At 40.9% G+C, this 22,867-nt stretch overlaps 2 protein-coding genes across 2 annotated transcripts; both read left to right on the forward strand.

The window, feature by feature from the left end:
• Positions 1–1,382: 1,382 nt before the first annotated feature.
• Positions 1,383–3,736, forward strand: LOC124150375 (neuronal acetylcholine receptor subunit alpha-3-like). The gene has a single exon (XM_046522374.2). It carries the CDS (start codon positions 1,536–1,538, stop codon positions 2,787–2,789), a length of 1,254 nt encoding a protein of 417 aa, XP_046378330.2. The 5' UTR covers positions 1,383–1,535; the 3' UTR covers positions 2,790–3,736.
• Positions 3,737–7,732: 3,996 nt separating this feature from the next.
• Positions 7,733–8,986, forward strand: LOC124150382 (neuronal acetylcholine receptor subunit alpha-7-like). The gene has a single exon (XM_046522382.2). The coding sequence runs from the start codon at positions 7,733–7,735 to the stop codon at positions 8,984–8,986; it is 1,254 nt and encodes a 417-aa protein (XP_046378338.2).
• Positions 8,987–22,867: the final 13,881 nt, after the last annotated feature.

Raw genomic sequence — 22,867 nt, forward strand, 5'->3', positions numbered from 1 at the left:
GTGTAAAACACATTAATAAGTGGTTTGGTAAAACATTAGTCGAAGTTGGAATGAATGATTATTATTGGGGTTAACACTCCGAGGAACAAATATGTGTTTTTGTCCTTGGCTACGAGCAGAGCGATATTTGCTTTCCTGAAGGCGTTTACAGGAGCGGAAAATACACTCGACGTTTCCTTGCCCAATAATCATTAGCTATATTATAAAAAGGCGCGTAGCTCAGTTAGAATCTTCATCTTCCTTTTGGAATAAGACAATTCAGTGTAAGACAGATACCATCGTCAGGGAGGTAGGTATTGAAAAGATGGTCGTATTATTGCCCTGTGCCCGTATCCACCGCATAACCTGTCATGAAGTCTCAGATTGGCATTAGCTTGACGTTCATTTCGACGTCGCCAGCCATGACCACGTCTATCAAGGAAGTGCAAAGTGAACCGGGACTCATCTTAAAACATGACACGTGACCAGCGACGATTATCACTGTTTCGATGTTGTGTACATTGTAGCGTATTGCAAGAGAAGTTAGTATCAGCTAGCTCGCGCTATGACGTAGTTGATGACGTCATGACTGACCACATGTAATCCCGCCATGTGGAAGAATAAGCCTGTTATAAACCCGATATCTTAGTGGTTATAGATCTATACGGAGATAGTGTGAGAACTACCTGGAGATACGTCACATACACACTGGATGCATGTCAGTTGGCAACGATTTGTAACGAGCGGAACAAGACATGGCCGTGGAGCATGGAAATGAGCTGCATGTAGATGACTTCTAATCTTATGTCCTCCAATAGCCTGATAAAAACTTGCAAGGTGAATTTGATTCACCGTTTCGTAGAGCCTGGTTTCGGATTAGTCGATCCTGTACTCTTGTCGTTGACCTGGAACGCCCTCAACTGGGTCAATCGTCAACATTTTGGGGTATAGGTATCTGTTTCATAGTCTCTTAATCCCAGACTGTGACACACTGAACGTACTGCCCACTGCTGACCTCTGCCAGCATGCCAACAGTGGATGCATCGCTAGGTCATACACAGACAAGGAATGTAATCAGGTAAATCACAACTGTATGATAAGCAGAATCAATAAAATTAATTAAATAATACATGGCATTTACATTAATATTTCATGATCCCCTACTTTTTTTAAAGAGTATATTACCACGGAACAACATAGCACTATCTCATTCCTAATCAATTATTGTGAATCGAAATGCAGTTGTTCTTCATGTGCTATCAAAGGAGTGAAATACTTCTGAGTTTTTTTTTAAAGATATCACTGACGCGGAACCAAGTAATCGATGGGATAGATCTGTCATCGATCCCTTTCTGGACAAAGCACAATTACTTCTAACATTTCAAACAGTGGTTCGGCGAGTGGCAGGAATTTCAAGCTAATTACAGACCTAGACATAGACAACAGGGACAGTCATTTCTCCCGTCGTGAAGACCACACAGCACCAGTGCGCTACTACACACTTATCATGATACAGCTATTGAACTGATAAACTTTGGTGAGTGGACCCTGTAAAAATGATCCGACACGACAGGATAGATTTGGTTGTTATATTGCTGGCAGTCACCGGGGTCAGTGACTGTGTTGATGACTACAGCCTTCAGCAGAAACTCTACAGTGACATCATCGAGTCTAACAACCCGAACATCCGCCCTGTTCGTAACAAAACACATGTGACCCGAGTCTCCATCACCTTTAACCTTGTGGCTATTACAGAGTTTGATGAAGTCTCAGAGGCTCTAGCTTCCACCGGTTACATGGAGGTCACATGGGATGATGAAATCCTGACATGGAACCCAACTCTATATGGCGGTGTGACGGACATGAGGCCAGCGTTTGATCAGGTATGGAAGCCTAGGGTAGCGGTGCAGAACACGGTGGACAAGATGAAGCCTTTGGGCCTGGATTTTGGCATCTTGGTTCTCTTCTTCACTGGAAGCCTGACCTGGTATCCTGGAGACACATTCAAGACAAGTTGTAAAATGGATGTAACCAAGTTCCCCTTCGACGTTCAGACATGTTCCTTTAATGTTTTTGTTTGGGCTGACACCATCAACACCGTTGATCTCTTCCCAGTTGACAACTCCATTGGTCTCGACATTTACAATGTGAACAGCGAGTGGGACATCACCAACACCTCGGCCACTCGACACACAAAATATGCATCTTTCTCCGAGATCGCCCACATCACCTACCATCTCCAGCTGACGAGGAAACCGTCCATGAAGATCCTGACTGTCGTGATGCCTGTCCTGCTTCTTTCCTTCCTCAACGTCGTCGTGTTCCTCATCCCAGTGCAGTCGGGGGAGAAGCTGTCCTTCTCCATCACAGTGCTGCTGTCATTTGCTGTTTTCATGTCCTTCATCACCAACATGCTGCCCCAAAGTGCTGACAGCCTGTCAGTATTCACCCTTCTCATGGCTGGGCTGTTCCTCTTGAGCTCTCTCTATGTGCTGCTTACTATCTGGGTCATCAAGGTATTCCATAGAGACTCTAGCAAGCGGGCCGTTCCACTCTGGGTGTGTAGACTGCTGTGCGGTCAGAAGGGATGTTGTGGCAGCATCAGGATACACACAACCGGGAGTCAGGATGTGTCGGACATATCTCCTAGTGGGGACATTGACATGTCAACGCGAGGAAGTGAAAGGCTGCCCGGAAGTGAGGTGCAATGGATAAGAGTGAGTGAAGCCATGGACAAATTCTTTTTCTGGTTATTCCTCCTGCTTGTCGTGTCACTGATGGCTGTCACTGTGTTCAAGATATGTCTGTAATGAAATTAGACCATCACCTGGAGAATATGATCAATGATGGATCAGGTTTCACATGGAAGTTATATGGACATCTTTATACTGAAACAAGAAAGGTGAATAATGCAAGTGTGAAGTACCTACAAACAGTGACAACAGTAATGATACTATTGTGTTAAATCTAGGGGTTTCTAATATCGCTAAAAATCAGAATATATGTAATAAAGCAGAGCTTATCATTTGAATTGTTCTTGTGGGTCAACCTTAGCTTTGGGTTGTGACGCTGGAAGAGGTGTAGGAGTAGGCACTGAGTTGTTTCGGGATGAAGGTATGTCCCAAGATCGAGAAGTGGGTCGCCGATGTCCCCTTCTTTACTTGAGAGTGAAGCGCACCTGGTGCACTCTTACCGTGCCATTCCGAACCAGATGTTAGGGGTCCTCTTCAAACAGAGAATTTAAATATATTCATTGTGTTCCAGCCTCAAGTTATAAAACCATTGATTAAGAACAGAACTTGGTATCAAACTATGCCCCGTGTAAGGCTAGTAACTTATTAGGGACAACTTTTCCCAAACCATGCATCGGTACTATCGACTTTGGGCTTGACTCTAAAACCTGGCGACAGGTCGTAGTGGATTCCAATGCTAGAAACAAGCGAAGGACCATTTCTGTTTTTAGGAGATGTTATTGTTACAAACGTAGCAATGGAGTTTCATTTGTTCACTTGTTCAGCCTCGATGACATGAAACAGCATGTTTATGCATCAGTTAGGCAACACAAGAAGATACTGTCAGTGTTGTTTTTTCGAATTCAGGCATAGCATTTGTCAAACCCCAAACAGTGACAAGTTCGTCCATTCTTCTGTTGTACTGGATTCCAAAGTACTGTTTCATCAATTAACCATGATAATTAATACATTCAATTAATGTGTTTCTGTATACTCACGGGAAATATTTGAGTAAAAAGGAAGGATGTGCCTGAATGTTTGTAATCTCAGAAAAGATAAGAAGTTCAAATGTGTCAAAACATTTGACTGTTTTCTTTGCTGTACGCCACTGCCCCTGAGGACGAGTTGTCAAAACTGAAAGCAAATATCTTCTACATTTACTGAGAAAACAATACATGAAATGATGGACTTCCTCGTTGATAACATCCATGTGACATTTGGGGAATAGTACATGCAGGCAAAAAGTAGACATCCCCAAGGGAAGCAATTTTGCGCCCTTTTTTGCTTATATGTTTCGTTTTCAGATAGTTTTTTGCACGGATTGGCAACATAAAAAATGTGTTTTATATTAAGATCTACGCATAAAGATTCAGAGTGACGAAAAAAACAATACTGTATAACATTCCAATTGACAACTTGCCCTTTAAGTCGATCAATATTCCTGCAGCTACTGACCTTTGTGTTTACACTTCACAACTTTTGAGGTGCCATCAAGCTTGCTCCTTCTTCGAAGATTTCGAAGCTCATCATAAGACTCTTGTCCAAGATAATTGATCAGGGTGACAACAATCAAGGTATTTACTTTGGTTATGTCATATGGCAGTGTATTTTATTGTTTAACAATGATTGTAACGGTGTTACGTTGTTTCTGTTGAGATTCGGTAGATGCTCATTGCAAAGTATTTAGGCAATGTAAGCAGTCGTCAGTAAATTACTATTTTAAGATGCTAGTGTGCAAGCTCCTTACAGCGATAGCGTGTTTGCAGAGAGTGTAACCAATGTGTCACGCGCTGGGAAGAAACTTGGCTAGTGGGGTGTGGAAACATCCGGTCCGTAAACTGCAGACGGTGAGAGTATGTTATAGAAACATATGAAAATTTCTCTTTGCGGGACATACACGCATTTCCATCATGTCAAGAGCAGCCTTCGTGTGAGGATCGCTCATCATCCCTGATTCCCCTTCTAACCAAACTCGGAAGGTTGACCACAGTCACCCCTGGGTGAATATGCATTATCATCACTGACTATCGCTATCACCACCATATTTTGGTATCTGACACTGACCCCTGCCATCATAGTATTCATTGCCATTGAATATTGTACTACCACTCTATTGTTTACTGCCATTATGAATGCTGTGCAGTAATTTGTGCTAATTTGTAAACTTAGTGAATTTTGTAATGCATTTGTTGATTGTGTACCGCTTGTTGGTGATGTGTTGGTTTCACGCACAGTGCTTTTGTGTACAGATTTCTAGATTGACATATTGTTTCAATTTGGGAATCGACAGTTGTAACTTTGTAATATTGCTTGGTAACTTCTGAAAATCAGAATGTCAGCGTTTGATATACGTTATGATTAAGTATTTACTTTGGTTTTAACTTCGGAAAATCCGATCATTGCTTACATTTCCTACTGCAGCTAAGTTTGTTTTAAAAACAGTAAAGTCCAGCTTTTGGTACTAAAATCAATCGATGCCTGACAAAAATATTCAGTTGTGGCCTTAACCATTTGATCAGACATTATTTCAAAATCAGTCTGGTGATCAACTTACCAGTTAACTTCTGGTGCAGCCTGTCAAACTTTGTTATTGTCACGTCACGCCGCGCAACGCTAACACAAAGCCACACGAAAGCCGAGCGAAACCAAACCTGTAATCAAATATTAACAACTCAATTTACTCACTGCACATCAAGGCGTTACGTCATTAACTATTAACTCATGGAACAATGTGGGAATATTGATCAGCGACTTGCAGTCCATCAGAACCCTACGAGGAAATTGGTCTCATGGGCGCATTCACGCATGGGTTCAACACTATACTATGGATTTTGGTGTTTGTCATGGCTATTGTCATTGAACAGATATAACATAAAGCAATTGGCATAGAAACACAAATTGTAACACAAAAAGATCATGCCATTATCCAAACTGCATTGAAAGTTTGCATCAACACATCAACATTAATGGGAACCACTGTATAAACACAGCTCCTGTTTATCATTCGTCACTTGTATCAATGTCATCCAGACTTGCACATCATGAAACATGTGGCGTTTACGTGTACGCTGTGTGCAGCTCGGATGTACAAGAAAAAAGAAGGATTTCCCCTGAATTTGAAACTTCATGGGTTGTGTTTGCTGTTCTTACTGTTGAATGCCAATGGTCAAGATGACCATCATATACTTCGACTACACGATGACATCATGAAAAAAACAACCCAAAAGTCAGACCTGTCAAGAACAGCAGTGACACCATCACAGTCTCATTACAACTTTATCTTCTCAGCATGTCTGATTTTGATGGAGTGACTCAGACAGTGACAGCTAATGGGTTTTTCGTTGTGACCTGGAAAGATGAGTTCCTAACTTGGAACGCCAGCGAGTATGGAGGAGTCAGTGAAATAAGTCCTGACTATGGGATGATGTGGAGATCTAACATAACTGTTCGTAATATGGAAGACGGTGTTGAACCTTTGGGACTCGACTTCGGGATCTTTAAAGTGACAGCAGTTTGAATTGTGATTCTCCTCAATGGTAGCTGAATGAAGCCTGTTTCAAGATGCCCCTTATATAATACATGTCACAATTAATAATATGTGGAAAACATTGCAATAAAGATATGAACATTATCAAATGTGATAAAATGGTCAAATCTATCCGTGACCCAAGTCCTCTGCAGTCAATATCTTAACCGTTTCTATCGATATCACATAGAATCAGATTGGATCACATCTTAAAATAAGCTTCCTTAAAATTTCTAAAATCTGCCTTTGCGATTTTAACTCAATGTATACATGTACATGTATCAATGTAGTGTTATAAGTCCAAAATACTCATGTGTTGAAATAAGCAAACACTACTTCTCAATCACGTGAATATATCTGATAACTGTCATCACAATTTCGAAACTTTTGATGTAACCCCATATTGTCTGGTAGTTTACTAAACACTTAATGGTTATTCTCATTCCACAGTAGAGATGCACAACAGTTCGCGATCGCGAGGGTGACAGCAATAGAGGTGTATGCTTTTAGTGCTTTTTTCCTGAGAAGAAAACTCCATCGGAATGTTCATTTTCAAAATCCACCATGTGCAAAACACATTAATAAGTGGCTCGGTAAAACGACAGTCGGAGTAGGAATGAATTGATTATCATTAGTGTTAACACTCCCAGGAGCAAATATGGCAGTGGTTTGCTTGGCTACAAGGGGAGAGATATTTGCTTTCATGAAGACATTAACAGCAGGGGAAAATACATTCGTCCTATACTGATCCAATAATCATTAGCCATGTTATATATAATCGAAGTACAGTTGGCACATAGCTCAAATAAATTGCTTACCTTCTTTTGTGGAAGAAACGTTTAATGCTTGGATAGATATTAACATCAGGGAGATACCATTGTATGGGTGTTGGACGGATTTGTAAAGGTTGTATTACGGTCTTGTGTTCCTACGGAGCAAGTACTGTTGGTATGTTTTCAAATTATTGAAAACATAGAGATCTGTCATGTGATCCTATTCTGAAACCCCTCAGTTACTCTTTTTGCAAGTATGTAACCAGGGAGTCGCAGAGTGATATCTCAGCTCCTGATCAATTATTGGTAATCGAAATTCATTTGTTCTCTTTGCACACAGCATTACCACAGAAGTAAAACAAGTCCAAACATCGAACGAATAATCGCTGAGAATGTTTTAAAGGCTAAAAATGTCATTGTCATTGTGTCGAGATGGAAGCAGCTCTTTACTATCAACTTATTGAATGTATAGATCTGTCATCAATCGTTTTCTGGAAAAGGAAGATTTACTTCTTATATTAAACAGTGGAAATGGGAGTGGCAGGATTCTTCAGTTGATCGTTATAACCATAAACAGACACGCATGGTCAATGATTTCACAGTGCTACCATCGAGAAGTCTACAGAGGACCCATGAACTATAGCTGAAATTATCACAACACACATTATGACACAGCTATAGATATATCACGCATGTGTTTGCGATTCATCCGTTTCAAAATTATGCGAGAAGACATTTGGATACATTTGGTTGCTACACTGCTGGCAATAACTGGGGTCGGTGACTGTGTTGATGACTACATCCTTCAGCAGAAACTCTACAGTGACATCATCGAGTCTAACAACCCGAACATCCGCCCTGTTCGTAACAAAACACATGTGACCCGAGTCTCCATCACCTTTAACCTTGTGGCTATTACAGAGTTTGATGAAGTCTCAGAGGCTCTAGCTTCCACCGGTTACATGGAGGTCACATGGGATGATGAAATCCTGACATGGAACCCAACTCTATATGGCGGTGTGAAGGACATCAGGCCAGCGTTTGATCAGGTATGGAAGCCTAGGGTAGCGGTGCAGAACACGGTGGACAAGATGAAGCCTTTGGGCCTGGATTTTGGCATCTTGGTTCTCTTCTTCACTGGAAGCCTGACCTGGTATCCTGGAGACTCATTCAAGACAAGTTGTAAAATGGATGTAACCAAGTTCCCCTTCGACGTTCAGACATGTTCCTTTAATGTTTTTGTTTGGGCTGACACCATCAACACCGTTGATCTCTTCCCAGTTGACAACTTCATTGGTCTCGACATTTACAATGTGAACAGCGAGTGGGACATCACCAACACCTCGGCCACTCGACACACACAATTTGTGTCATTCTTTGAGATCGCCCATATCACCTACCAACTTCAGCTGACGAGGAAACCGTCCATGAAGATCCTGACTGTCGTGATGCCTGTCCTGCTTCTTTCTTTCCTCAACATTTTAGTGTTCCTCATCCCAGTGCAGTCGGGGGAGAAGCTGTCCTTCTCCATCACAGTGCTGCTGTCATTTGCTGTTTTCATGTCCTTCATCACCAACATGCTGCCCCAAAGTGCTGACAGCCTGTCAGTATTCACCCTTCTCATGGCTGGGCTGTTCCTCTTGAGCTCTCTCTATGTGCTGCTTACTATCTGGGTCATCAAGGTATTCCATAGAGACTCTAGCAAGCGGGCCGTTCCACTCTGGGTGCATAGACTTATGGGCGGTCAGAAGGGATGTTGTGGCAGCATCAGGATACACACGGCCGGGGGTCAGGATGTGTCGGACATATCTCCTAGTGGTTACATTGAAAAGTCAACGCGAGGAAGTGAAAGGCTTCCCAGACGTGAAGTGCAATGGAAAAGAGTGAGTGAAGCCATGGACAAATTCTTTTTCTGGTTATTCCTCCTCCTCGTCGTGTCACTGATGGCTGTCACTGTGTTTAAGATATATAAGTAATGAAATTAAACTGTCATCAGGAGAATATGTTCATTAATGTATCAGGTACATAGGGAAGGCATATGGTCATCATCAATAGTGAAAACAGTAATTGTGTACAGAGGTGAAACATGACTGTTGCCTGCATGTACAGTGATGTAAAAGTGGTTAAACAGGATTGTGGTGTGAGGTTTGAGGTTTTGAAATACAACAGCATGGCACTTCTGAAAGGGTGTATGTGATCCTTCTTTGGTTTTGACAGGTGAAGAGTTACAATAGCTATCTGGGGACTTATAGGTTCTATTTTCTGGCAAGTTTTCAATATTTCATTATGGATTCGTTAGTGTCATGGTAGGATTTTGATAACGTGGTTGTGACTAGACCTTTTCTTTTTGATTACCTGAACTTCTAATTTCATTTATAATTGAAGTTGTACTTATTTTACCAACATTCTTGTTCCAAAGTATGTTAATTGATGACTGATTTTACTCCTAGTCGGATTTGTTTAGATTGTCTTTAAGCGTTCTCCCTGGTATTCCCTGTTAACAATGGCGTATTAATTCGTTGGAATATCATATACAAAATCCGAAAAGCTCACCAGATCTATTTAAACAGCCGAGGGGATGAGACGAGGTCAGTGCAACCACAGAGAGAGCATCCCAATGGTGGGGATGCGAGGGATTGAGGGTATGTCAGCTTCCAGCAAGGGTGAAGTGGGTACAAGACTGAAGTGTTACTACCAGGACTGAACAGCAAGGATGAAGTGGGTACAAGACTGAAGTGTTACTACCAGGACTGAACAGCAAGGGTGAAGTGGGTACAAGACTGAAGTGTTACTACCAGGACTGAACAGCAAGGGTGAAGTGGGTACAAGACTGAAGTGTTACTACCAGGACTGAACAGCAAGGGTAAAGTGGGTACAAGACTGCAGTGTTACTACCAGGACTGAACAGCAAGGGTGAAGTGGGTACAAGACTGAAGTGTTACTACCAGGACTGAACAGCAAGGGTGAAGTGGGTACAAGACTGAAGTGTTACTACCAGGACTGAACAGCAAGGGTGAAGTGGGTACAAGACTGAAGTGTTACTACCAGGACTGAACAGCAAGGGTAAAGTGGGTACAAGACTGAAGTGTTACTACCAGGACTGAACAGCAAGGGTGAAGTGGGTACAAGACTGAAGTGTTACTACCAGGACTGAACAGCAAGGGTGAAGTGGGTACAAGACTGAAGTGTTACTACCAGGACTGAACAGACAAGGGTGAAGTGGGTACAAGACTGAAGTGTTACTACCAGGACTGAACAGCAAGGGTGAAGTGGGTACAAGACTGAAGTGTTACTACCAGGACTGAACAGCAAGGGTAAAGTGGGTACAAGACTGCAGTGTTACTACCAGGACTGAACAGACAAGGGTGAAGTGGGTACAAGACTGCAGTGTTACTACCAGGACTGAACAGCAAGGGTGAAGTGGGTACAAGACTGAAGTGTTACTACCAGGACTGAACAGCAAGGGTGAAGTGGGTAAAAGACTGAAGTGTTACTACCAGGACTGAACAGCAAGGGTGATGTGGGTACAAGACTGAAGTGTTACTACCAGGACTGAACAGCAAGGGTAAAGTGGGTACAAGACTGAAGTGTTACTACCAGGACTGAACAGCAAGGGTGAAGTGGGTACAAGACTGAAGTGTTACTACCAGGACTGAACAGCAAGGGTGAAGTGGGTACAAGACTGAAGTGTTACTACCAGGACTGAACAGCAAGGGTGATGTGGGTACAAGACTGAAGTGTTACTACCAGGACTGAACAGCAAGGGTAAAGTGGGTACAAGACTGAAGTGTTACTACCAGGACTGAACAGCAAGGGTGATGTGGGTACAAGACTGAAGTGTTACTACCAGGACTGAACAGCAAGGGTAAAGTGGGTACAAGACTGAAGTGTTACTACCAGGACTGAACAGCAAGGGTGATGTGGGTACAAGACTGAAGTGTTACTACCAGGACTGAACAGCAAGGGTAAAGTGGGTACAAGACTGAAGTGTTACTACCAGGACTGAACAGCAAGGGTAAAGTGGGTACAAGACTGAAGTGTTACTACCAGGACTGAACAGCAAGGGTGAAGTGGGTACAAGACTGAAGTGTTACTACCAGGACTGAACAGCAAGGGTAAAGTGGGTACAAGACTGAAGTGTTACTACCAGGACTGAACAGCAAGGGTGAAGTGGGTACAAGACTGAAGTGTTACTACGGGAACTGAACAGAAAGCAGCAGCAGACATCCACAGACCTTGGGACAAATGGTTGACATTTAAATGATTATTAAAGGTTTGTTCATTGGATAGAGTGCCTGTTCCTTCTATCTTGACATTAACACATGTCACCAGATTGTAGTTGATTTAAGGTGATTTGATCATGGGTGTGATGTAGACATTTTAAGCCCAGTTGTCATTTAGGGGATTTATTTCAAACTCATTGTTAAACAGTGTTTGTATCGGTATTACATCGTTTCTGTTGAGATTCGGTAGAAGTTCAGTGCATTGTATTTGGACAATGATTAGTTGTCATGAATGAAGCACTATTTAATGTACGCGGTGGTGAGGAAGTTATTATATTTGGATTCCCCAAGTATTTGTAAACTTCCAGAATAGCATGAATGGATGTTAAGCATAATAGCAACATGTGGAATATTCCGTGATGTTCTTGTGACACTGGACTGGTTAAGCACTGTGTTGAAAGTGCTGGAAGCTTGATCACTGTTGCAGCGAAGTGATTATTATTCTTGTAATTTCCACTACTCTCACATTTTATACTGCCATTGAATATCGTACTGCCACTCTATTGTGTACTGCCATTATAATTGCTGCGAAGTAATTTGCATTGATTTGTAAACCTGGTTGATTTTGTAACACATTTGCTGTTTGTTTGTTGGTTTCACACTAAATTCTTTTACGTACAGATTTCTGAGTTCTGAGTCGATTCACAACAATATCCAGTTAACTAATACAGCACTAAGCCAGCAGGAAAATGTAACAGCAAAGTAAATACTCTATCATGCATTGCACATGATGACATGTAATCGTTTGGGTTTACCACCACACTTGTTTCGCATAAAATCGATGCTTGGCTCAAACAATATAAATACTCAAACAAAATTATGAGTTGGTGAAGACATCTTTTTCTAAGCAGATCTACATGGGTCATGTACGAATTTTAAGGAAACTTTTTATGTTTATTTGTTTTCTCACATAGTTACATCAATACTTATGGCCAGATACGTAATTTGCCAGCCGTTGACATGGAGATGATAAGGCAGTTCCCAAGACTAGATGAGCTTTGACAACGGCATCATAGGATTTGTCATCTAACTCTTTATTCATCATTACAGTAAATAAATATTTGAAAAATGAATGAACGGATAGTAAACACAAGGTCAGAAAAGGAACTAAGTTGTTGATTTGAATAGAATGTGACTTCCATAACTTCTGTTGACACAACCTACTTGTTTATATAGATCATTTCAGAGTTCACATGCAATTACCCTATGTTAACACTGATGTAAAACGGTTGCAGCAACTGGACGTGTTTGGCTTGATCAATGGGCCGCGTCACGATGTTAGGTGCATGTATAAAAATGCATTTGCTTTCTTGACTGTGTCTACTGATGCGTCTGACAACTGCCACTGTCCAGGATGACCATCATATACGTCGACTCCACAACGACATCATCAAATACAACAATCCCTTGATCCGCCCTGTCAGAATCAGCAGTGACACCACAACTGTCTGGATAGACAATCACTTGACTAGTATCTCTGATTTTGTTGCTGTTACTCAGACAGTGATAGCCAATGGCTTCTTTGCTGTGTCATGGAAAGATGAGTTCCTAACCTGGAACGCAAGCGATTATTGAGGAGCCCGTGAAATAAGTCCTTACTCTGGGAAGGTGTGCCGACCTCAGATCACGCAATGATGTGGATAAGGCTACACCTGTCGGACTGAACTTTGCTATAATTACTATAATTATAATTTGCTATGTTCAGGCAAACGGTTTGGTGACTTGGCAACCATCAGATATTTTCAAGACTCTCTGTCAAATGTATGTTACCAACTTTCCATGAGATGAACACAACTGTTTTTACAAATTGTCTGTTTGGGGACTCCCCATACATGAACAAAATTTTAAACATGTGAGTAACTTTATTGGACTACAATTCCGTATCACAAACAGTCAATGGGTTGTTTTTAACACATCGTCTGCAAGAGTTGTCTTTCATCATATGGGATCTTTTTCATTTGTATACTTCAATATGACCTTGAAGTGAGAGCCGTCCCTGCCTGTCCTGATACTGAGATTAGTCAATGTGCTGGTGTTCCTCATTCCTGTGGAGTTTGAGGAGAAGCTTCCTTTGCCATCACAGTTCTTTCATGGTATATCTGATCTTTATCACTGGACTGCTGCCTCAGAACGCTGACAGTATACCCGTATTTACTATCTTCCTTCATGGCCTGTTTGTAATGAGCTCCATCTACGTGTTTCTGACCATCTGGATCATGTAAGTGTTCAATCGAGACGCTGTAAAAGACATGTTATCTTATCTAGGTTTTTCTGAGCAGATTCTTTTCTCATTAACACCCCCTCACGAACGAAGAAGTATTCACTCTGGCTATCAGTCTGTTTTTCATTCACCACATTCGCCCAACCTTTCTTAAATGTGCAATCACTTCTGTTCCTGTCTCTTCTTATTCCAGCTTACTTGAGAACTGATTGCGTCATTAGGCTCAGAGACTCCAGTTTTTCCCATGGACTGAGGTACCTGTCTCAGACCCTGCAAACGCCCAAGACAGACAAATATCAACCTTAGTTACCTTAGGCTTAGCCTTCCTAGCCAGGGACCTGGTCATTACACAGGGCAGAAAGATGTAAGTTTTAATCTCAACCTTTTCTCCCTGGAACAACCTGAAACGTCTTGGGACTGGTTAGACCAATGCTGACAGCTACGGCCAGTCAAGTGGTTACCAAACAAGATCTGAACACCTGGGAACCGCCACTCATCCCAATGACGACTTTTTGACCGATCGGGCACTGTCCTAGCTACAATCACACTCTGCCTAGCTCCTGTACCTCTAAACATGGAAATAGAAGCGACAAAGCCCTTTCCATATTCATAAGAAATATCGAAAAGTCGATTATGTGATTCCCACTATATCATGAACATGTGTTTATGAATCATTATCAAATAGTGATGATACCACATCTTCGCGAAAAGATGAGCGTATCCTGCCCAACTGGTGGCACCAGTCACAAACACATGCAAAGGCAAGTCAATTGTTTATCTGAAAAAAACCCGGAAATATATGGTACAAGTCAAAATAAGGAATTGCATCGAACATAATTTTTGTCACTGATGCGTCAAGTTTGGAAATGACCTCCACATGTCTATCATAAAACATTTGAAAGGATTAGTGAATCCTTGAATGCTGTAACCTTGATCAAACAACTTCTGAGCGAAATCCGTATGACGCTCTTTGAAATCTTGGTAGAAAGAGCATGCTCGATTGTATCTCAAAAGTTGTGCAATGTAAACACACGGGGCTAGAGCTTCTGAAATATTGCTCAACATGAAGGGCAAGTTCACCATTAGAAAGTTGAAGTCATCCCTCCTGTCTTATGGTCTTGTGAGTGTTTTGTTACTCTCAATCTTTATGCATAGATCTAAATATGAAACAGATTAGGCTATCTCACTGGTCTCCTTTATTTCTAGTTCAGGTGGGTAAATCAGTGGAAGGGAATCGTCTATTTGATTGTTATCGAACGATATCATATCATCAATATACTTGAAGCTTTAGTTAAACTTCTTGGCCAAATTAACTTGTTTTTACTTTTCCAATCCGAGCAGAAATTCCAATTCATATGCATAAAGAACCAGATCCGCAAGAAGGGGGAGGACAATTGGTGCCCATGGGTATGCCAACTGCTTGCCTATATGTCTTACCCTCACCCAATCACTCGAGGATAACAATTGTACTTAACCTCACAAATAGTGCCCTGACAAACATATTTTCCCTGGCATAGCCTGAAACGCTGCTTTCAATAAAAGAGGTATGATTCACAAACCTTACAACTTTCTGATTATCCTGCTTTTGGGCCGAACAGTCAGCAATTAGATGATTGGTTATAGAACAATAACCACATTTTGGTTTGAACGGTCTCGCCGATTCAAACAAGGAATGCTGACAAGACTTGTTAGAACTCGAATCAGCCCAAACATATATACTACCACTTTCTTCTGTAAATCCTGATTTGTAAGAGTTTTGAAAGAAACCTGACATTCCTGATATCCTGCAGTCATTAGCAGACATTAGCAGTCAGCGGTAACCGATACCTCTTGTAATATGACAATATTTTGATCCCCCAAATGCATCCTGAGACTAGTAGGCTTACTACTTTTCACCTCTTCAAGAAAAAACATCACCCTCAACTTGAAATAATTCTCACCCTTGACAGATTTGAGGGCACGGGTGGCCCAATCGTCCAAGGCGCCGCGATTCGCTGTGCAGAGTTGCGTCCCTTCAGCAGGCCAGAAACCTATGATTGTGGGTTCGACTCCCGGTTCGCCACGATTATGTATCTAGGTTTGTCAGCACCATACCTGTGCTCTAAGGTTTCACCAAAGCAGTAAACGTCTGAGACCTGCATCACTTCGGGCTTTCCGCCTACATTAAGCTGACACGCCGTGAAATAACTGGAATACTGTTAAAAGCGGCGTTAAACCCAACTCACTTTTTCAGATTTCTAAGCTGCTTGCGTTGCTCCTCACTGGTTAACTGATAAGCCCGAAGCTCAGTGGCTTTCAAAGATTCCTAATTCCTGAATCGTTCATTGAGTAAACCTTTGTCACCATACCCTCAAACGCTCTGGAGTTAAATATGCCACACATATTCTGGCCAGTTTAACTAGCGACACACTCAAACTGCTGAACACATATATCTACTTCTGATTTAACACAATTACGAACCTATCTAGCAATCATTGATCCGGAAATCAGACCCACTTTGTTCATTGTCGTGACTGACCATCGTGGCATTCCTCCGTCCAGTTCCTTGAGGCTTAACTATTGAACCAACCGCAACTTTTTAAACTCCTTGTTCTGACTTTCTTGTTCTGTCTCAAACTTCCATTTCTCCATTTCGAGTTTCTTAAGTGCCATTTGTTGTTCAAATATGAACCACCAAACATATTGCTCTGAAGTCTCACTGATTTTACTTCCCCAGAATCACTCCCACCACACAAAGCTGCAAGCAGGCTTTCATGTGTAACATTGCTACCCGGTTCAATGTCTACTTCATGAGTCCTAACAATTTAATTGGTTATTTTGTGTATAGTTCTGTCAATACAACTGCATCATGATACTGGTGCTCACATTGAGTGTCTTGGTTTAGTGAGTGAGTGAGTGAGTGAGTATGGTTCTACGCCGCTTTTAGCAATAATCCAGCAATATCTGGCGGGGGACACAAGAAATGGGCTTCACACATTGTATCCATGTCGGAAATCGAACTCGGGTCTTCGACGTGATGAGCGAACGCTTTAACCACTAGGTTACCCGACCGCCCATGACTTGCTTTAGCTTCATGAAGTTAGGTAATAGGGGTTGGATTTAAAGAGTTTAAAGAGAGGTCGCTTCCATCAAACTTAGTATGAGAGGCACCAAGAATAGGCCCTACGCTCCTCATTGATAAATTAATGGCTTCGACAAATCATTTATATTCACGGAAAAAGTAACTGTTCTTCGTATAAAGTGGTGTAAATGTATCGTTATAGAAAATATCATCATCACATTATAACATACCCCCTGAAATAGACGTACTTGTGTCAATATACCTTGTTTCCATCAAGGGATGGGACATTGGACGTGATTTCAATATTTGCTGTTTACACAGCATATAGTTGTTTCCACACACCACTTCAAATTGCACAATGTCAGTAAGCTGTATTAAAACTCTGACGGAAAACGATCGAATAAACGGCACGCATTCCGTTTGAACCGATCCAAGAATTCAGTTGCATGTATAACAATGTCTGCACCGTGTGGAATGTGTCTGCAGTTGTTTCCGACAACGGCAGCAGCATATGATGATGATCATGAAATTGCTAAGACTCTTATTGACTTCTGTTGTATGTCGAATTGTACTTATTCACCCACGGTATTTGCAAACAAGTCACTGTAACAATCAAAGCCCCTTTGTGTCTATCTATTGTAGTCGTTTCACCGGCTATGTGTTTAGGTCCCAGTAAGAACATCTATTGTAGTTACTTCACGTGCTATGTGTTTAGGTCCGAGTAAGACCATCTATTGTAGTCACTTCGCATGCTATGTGTTTAGGTCACAGTTAGACCATCTATTGTAGTTTCTTCACGTGCTATGTGTTTAGGTCCGAGTAAGACCATCTATTGTAGTCACTTCACGTGCTATGTGTTTAGGTCCCAGTGAGACCTTCTATTGTAGTCTCTTCACGTGCTATGTGTTTAGGTCCAAGTAAGACCATCTTTTGTAGTAACTTCACGTGCTATGTGTTTAGGTCCCAGTGAGACCTTCTATTGTAGTCTCTTCACGTGCTATGTGTTTAGGTCCAAGTAAGACCATCTGTTGTAGTCACTTCACGTGCTATGTGTTTAGGTCCAAGTAAGACCATCTTTTGTAGTAACTTCACGTGCTATGTGTTTAGGTCCCAGTGAGACCTTCTATCGTAGTAGCTTTACTAGCAGACCAGAAACATACCTAAACAGAAACCATATAAACCATATAGTTGCTACGTGTTGAGGTTAATCGTTTCTTACTGATGATCTTGAAACGAAACAACGATCGCCTGTGAAGAAATGCCCCCCGTAGGTCGCTGTTGAGTGCCAGTGTGCCTGTTGACATCTGAGGGAGGGTTTTATATCAATGGGACAGCATGTTATAAACATTGCTCAATCAAGGTTAAATTAGAATGCCAAATGACAAAGCAGATCAGTGAATTGTATCAAATTTATTCACTCCTTTGTGTTGTTTTTGGATAAGCGAACAGAAGATAAAGTAGAAGAGCTAACACAAGATATTTTATATCTAAAATTATGACCCAGAGTTATAGTTTCCGAAAAACATCTCGCAGCAATGTAGCTGTTTTGGGGAGAGCAATTTTATTTTTCAACATTAATTAACTTGCAAGACAAGCATAAGAAATATTTATCCGTGACGGGCACTTCATCAGTACTACTACAATACACTGTATTTGTCTGGTTCATATAAATCTATTCTTTGATATAATGGATGCATTCACTCAGGTGTAAGTGATCATAATTGTCATTTAATAGAACTTGGATGTCGTATTAGTCACAGAAAAACAATTTGTGCAAGCCATATACCATTCCATTATCGAAACAATCGATGCCAGTGTATATAAACAGTTCCTATTTATTATGTATTATTCATCACTCGTATCTATTTCTGCGTAGTGTCCACATCAACTACACAATGCCATCCTCAAACACAATAACCAATATCATCCATCCTGTGAGGATCGGTAAAACCATAATTGTCTTGTTAAATTCAACCTTGTCTGAGTTTGAAGTTACTCAGACATTGACATGGGGCTTTTCTGTGTCTCCTGGACGGATGAGTTCCTAACCTGGAACACCATCGAGTATGGAAGTGACAGTGAAAAAGGATGGTGTGGCGAACTAGCATAGGTGTTCAGAACACGGTGGCTAGTCTTGGTTCTCTTGGAATCGACTTTGGGATCATAAAAGTTAGAGCTAATGGATTTGTGGTTTGGATGTCGGGAAAAGTCTTCAAAACCTTCTGCCAATTTGATGTAACCAACTTTCCTTTGGATGAACAGGACAGTTCTTACTTTATATTAAATTGGACATGTTGGACATGATGAAGTTAATATAAAACCAATTAGTTATACTATAGGTCTAGCCTCCTTTCACCAAAACAGTCCATGGAATATCCTAAACACGTAATCTGCAAGTGTTGTTCTTGATGGCCACTGTTTTAATAGATGTTAAGAAAACCTTCACCGATGTTACTGACAACTCTCCGGCCTGTCCTAAAGCTGGCATTAGTCAATGTGGTGGTGTTCCTCATTCCTGTGGAGTCTGGGGAGAAGCTGTCCTTCTCCATCACAGTTTTGCTGTCTTTCATGGTATCCCTGACCTTCGTCACTGGACTGCTGCCTCAGAACGGTGACAGTATACCCGTGGTTACTATCTTAATTATTGGCCTGTTTGTAATGAGTCTACGTGTTTCTGAGCACATGGGTCGTGCAGATGTTCTATCAAAACGCTGCCACAAGGACCGTTCCCTCCTGGATGGGGCGTATGGCAAGGGCCTGGGAGAAATGTTTTTTTGGCACTTCATCTGTGGGAAACGAGGGCACTCTATCACGACTAAAATGATGTTGAATGAATCATGTCAGTCCTCATCAATGACCTCGGGGCGGGTCAACTGAATGGCTGACATGTCTGTGGTTTTTTTCTAGATCCGTACCATGACAACAGTGGTCTTTTGTCATAAAATATCAATCCTATAACAATTTATCACTTTTAACGTAACAGTAGGACATTTGCCATTTGATGCTTAAAGTTGTAGAGCTCTATGATACAAAGAGTATATTTTCAAAATTTTTGTATGTTAGGTTGAGTTGATAACAGCAAATGGCAAAGGCCATACATCACTTAACAAAAGTTCATTTCTTAAGAATGGATATGTCTTGATTATATCATGTAAATGAATACATTTATTGTGTAAGTCGAAAAAAGGAAATTCTATTTTGCCGAAGGTAAGTTCCTTTAAGAAAACGCTCCTGATTTTCAGTCTTATTTTTAGGCCAATAACGCTTCCATGGTAACAATATTGGAATCCAAACATTTAAAGTTCACATTCTTGGTAATAGTTTGCTTCGAAGGTTCTTTTGACTTTTACTTCATTGTGAGGACATTAACGATTCATCTGTGTCATTTTGCTCCAAACAGACTGTAGTTCTACTCTTCTGAGACCTGTCAAATGTAATGACTGCGCAGAAAGCGCCTCGAACATTCTGTATTTCTTTATGTATTATTCTCTCCCACACATACTACGTACTGAATTGAAGCTGATAGATACATTAGTCCTAGAGTGAATGTCAATATGGCCCACATGCCTACTGATTAGAAGCTAATCAATATCCTGAAATGCAACTATGAAATGTGAATGCCCCGGGGACATAGTTCAGTGTCTTTGTTCACGTCAAGGGTAGATCTAGTTACTATGTGTCAAAGGCGGACGTTTTGGCATCTTACCTACAATGGCGTGAATCACTGCTCCTGATATCTCTCATGTGTCTGGTAGAGACTTGAATACATGCTACGGTGAGGAATCCTGTGATGGCGGTAACGGAGATGTAACACAACCCTCCCTCACATAGATTCATGGGGAGGAGATAAGAGTATAAACTAGCATAGGGCTTTACTATTAAAATTGCATATGAACACATGACGCCATTACGACACATCTGAGACCTTCACCATAGAAGTAAATATTGACTCTTCTTACTATGAGACTGTCATCTCCAATGACATATTCTGGCCCCCTGACATTACAGGTAGACTTCATACCAACATAATCCCTTTAAATTTGAACTGGATAGTGTTCCTAATAAAACATCAGATTCCAAACACTGAACTGACATGTACAAATATGATAGTGCGATGTTGCCAAAACGCAAGGCGCACAGTAAACCCACTCAAATCTGTAGGATTAAATAGTTATGATCTCCACCCCATTGCATGTGTTAAAATATAGCACCGAATGGTTCTCTCTACCAGCTTGTATGTGTGTGAGCTCCTGAGCGGTATACGTGGTAAAGAGACGATTCAGATAGAGAATGCCAGAGCCATCCAAGGTCGAGACCAAAATCCCCAACTGATTCAAACATAGCAATCATTGGATTGTGGACACTGACAGGATACATAGACAAATGCAGGCTACTACTCCTCGGAAGACTGTGTACAAACTCATGCTTCTCTCCTTTGAAACATATTATATGTGTATACTTAGCCTTTGTCAATGCTCATAATATCAAAACCAGCGCTTGCATATGTGACACAATGATATTAACTGCTTGTAAATATAACCTTAAAAATGTCATTTTGAACTTTATCAGTACTGGAATATTTGTATGTGATGCAATATCCTCATATGAAGAAGGTAGGTGGAAACTCAGACTGTCATTGAGAGGAGATCTGGTCCGATACAGGTCAGTTCACTCTTAACGTAAACTACATGTATTATGGAAACTAGCACGTACGTATCCTCATCTTAGGTATTGCATATACTCCCTTAAGATAGCTTCCCGAACCATCACATCACGTGAATATTTTCTAAATGATTGAAATGAATTCTTCTCCGCCCTCATTGACAAACTGGATATAGAAAGTTATGTGAAGATTTAACTTCTGGAAGAGAACGATATGCTTGCAATATTTGGGGCATACATACAATCTGGAATTATGAACCAGTGTACATGGGAACACGCACGCACGCACGCACGCACGCACGCACGCACGCACGCACGCACGCACATATGCGTGTATGTATGCATGTATGCATGCATGTATGCATGTATGTATGTATGTATGTGTGTGTGTGTGTGTGTGTGTGTGTGTGTGTGTGTGTGTGTGTGTGTGTGTGTGTGTGTGTGTGTGTGTGTGTATGTATGTGATAGATGGATAGATGGATAGATGGATAGATGGATAGAGAGATAGATATAGATATGCTTCTTAACAGCTAATGGTGTATATTAAGTCCAGTTTTGTGTATTTTATTCCATTAATGAGCTCGTCACAGAAATATATAACGAATAACATTATGGTGTGTTTGTCACACAAGCTAGTAGAGATTTGATGTTACTTCTATTTGCTGATGATATTTTAATGTTTTCATACTCTGTTTATGGTCTAGAAAAACAATTGAATGTATTACATTCTTTTTTGCAGTAGATGGTTATTGGAAGTTAATTTGTCAAAAACAAATGTAATTGCTTTTATTAGAAATGGAGGAATCATTTCCAAAAATGAAAAATGGACATATGGTAATATCGCCTAAAAATTGTTACTTATTATAAATATTTAGGCCTGACGCTATCATCTAAACTATCATGGTCAGTTGCGTGAAAACAATTAGCATCGCAACCATCAAAAGCAGTTATACCTATCTATAATCTTTTCAAGCAAAATATATCATGTATCCTTTTCTTCAGCTTCTAATCTTGCTAAAGGGGGCAGGAATATGGGGCGCAATATATAATGACGCTATTGAAAAAGTACGTGCTTCCTACTTTAAGCGCTTTTTAATGGTTGAAAAATATGCTTCCAACAAAGCTATTTTAGGTGAAACAGTACGTTATCCCATTCATGTATTAAGTCAACTTCGAATCACACAATATTGGTTAAAATTACTGAGGATGGAGCCGCAAAGATATCCTTACCAATGTTAAAAACTACTGAAAGCTCTTGATGACAAAGGCAAAACGAATTGGGTGTCCAATGTCCGGATATGTATAGTCAAAACTGACATGATAGTATATCTTCTTCACGTTTCCTTGGCCATTACAAGGATATCAAGTCTGCTATAGAACCAGAGAAGTATATAAGTATGTTAGATGATAAATACTTTGTTAGGGCATTATGTAAATCACGGTGTCATTACACAATTTCAGTGTAAATTTTAGACGTAGATGTGAAAAAGGGACGTTGAAATGGGCAATTGTTTCCATGAAATTTCAGTTTCGTTATAAAAGACAAGAAAATAATGTAGGCTTCCAACACAAATCTCTTGCACTGAAAACGATAGCAGCTGAACCAAACACTGATTTTCCGAATCGCTAT

This window comes from Haliotis rufescens, unplaced genomic scaffold (genome assembly GCF_023055435.1).
Source record: "Haliotis rufescens isolate VD_foot unplaced genomic scaffold, xgHalRufe1.0.p SCAF_20, whole genome shotgun sequence".
Lineage (NCBI taxonomy): Eukaryota > Metazoa > Mollusca > Gastropoda > Lepetellida > Haliotidae > Haliotis > Haliotis rufescens.

What these genes read in the sequence shown, in the direction of transcription:
- LOC124150375 (XM_046522374.2), top strand. Translation starts at nt 1,536, where the DNA reads ATGATCCGACACGACAGGATAGATTTGGTTGTTATATTGCTGGCAGTC.
- LOC124150382 (XM_046522382.2), top strand. Translation starts at nt 7,733, where the DNA reads ATGCGAGAAGACATTTGGATACATTTGGTTGCTACACTGCTGGCAATA.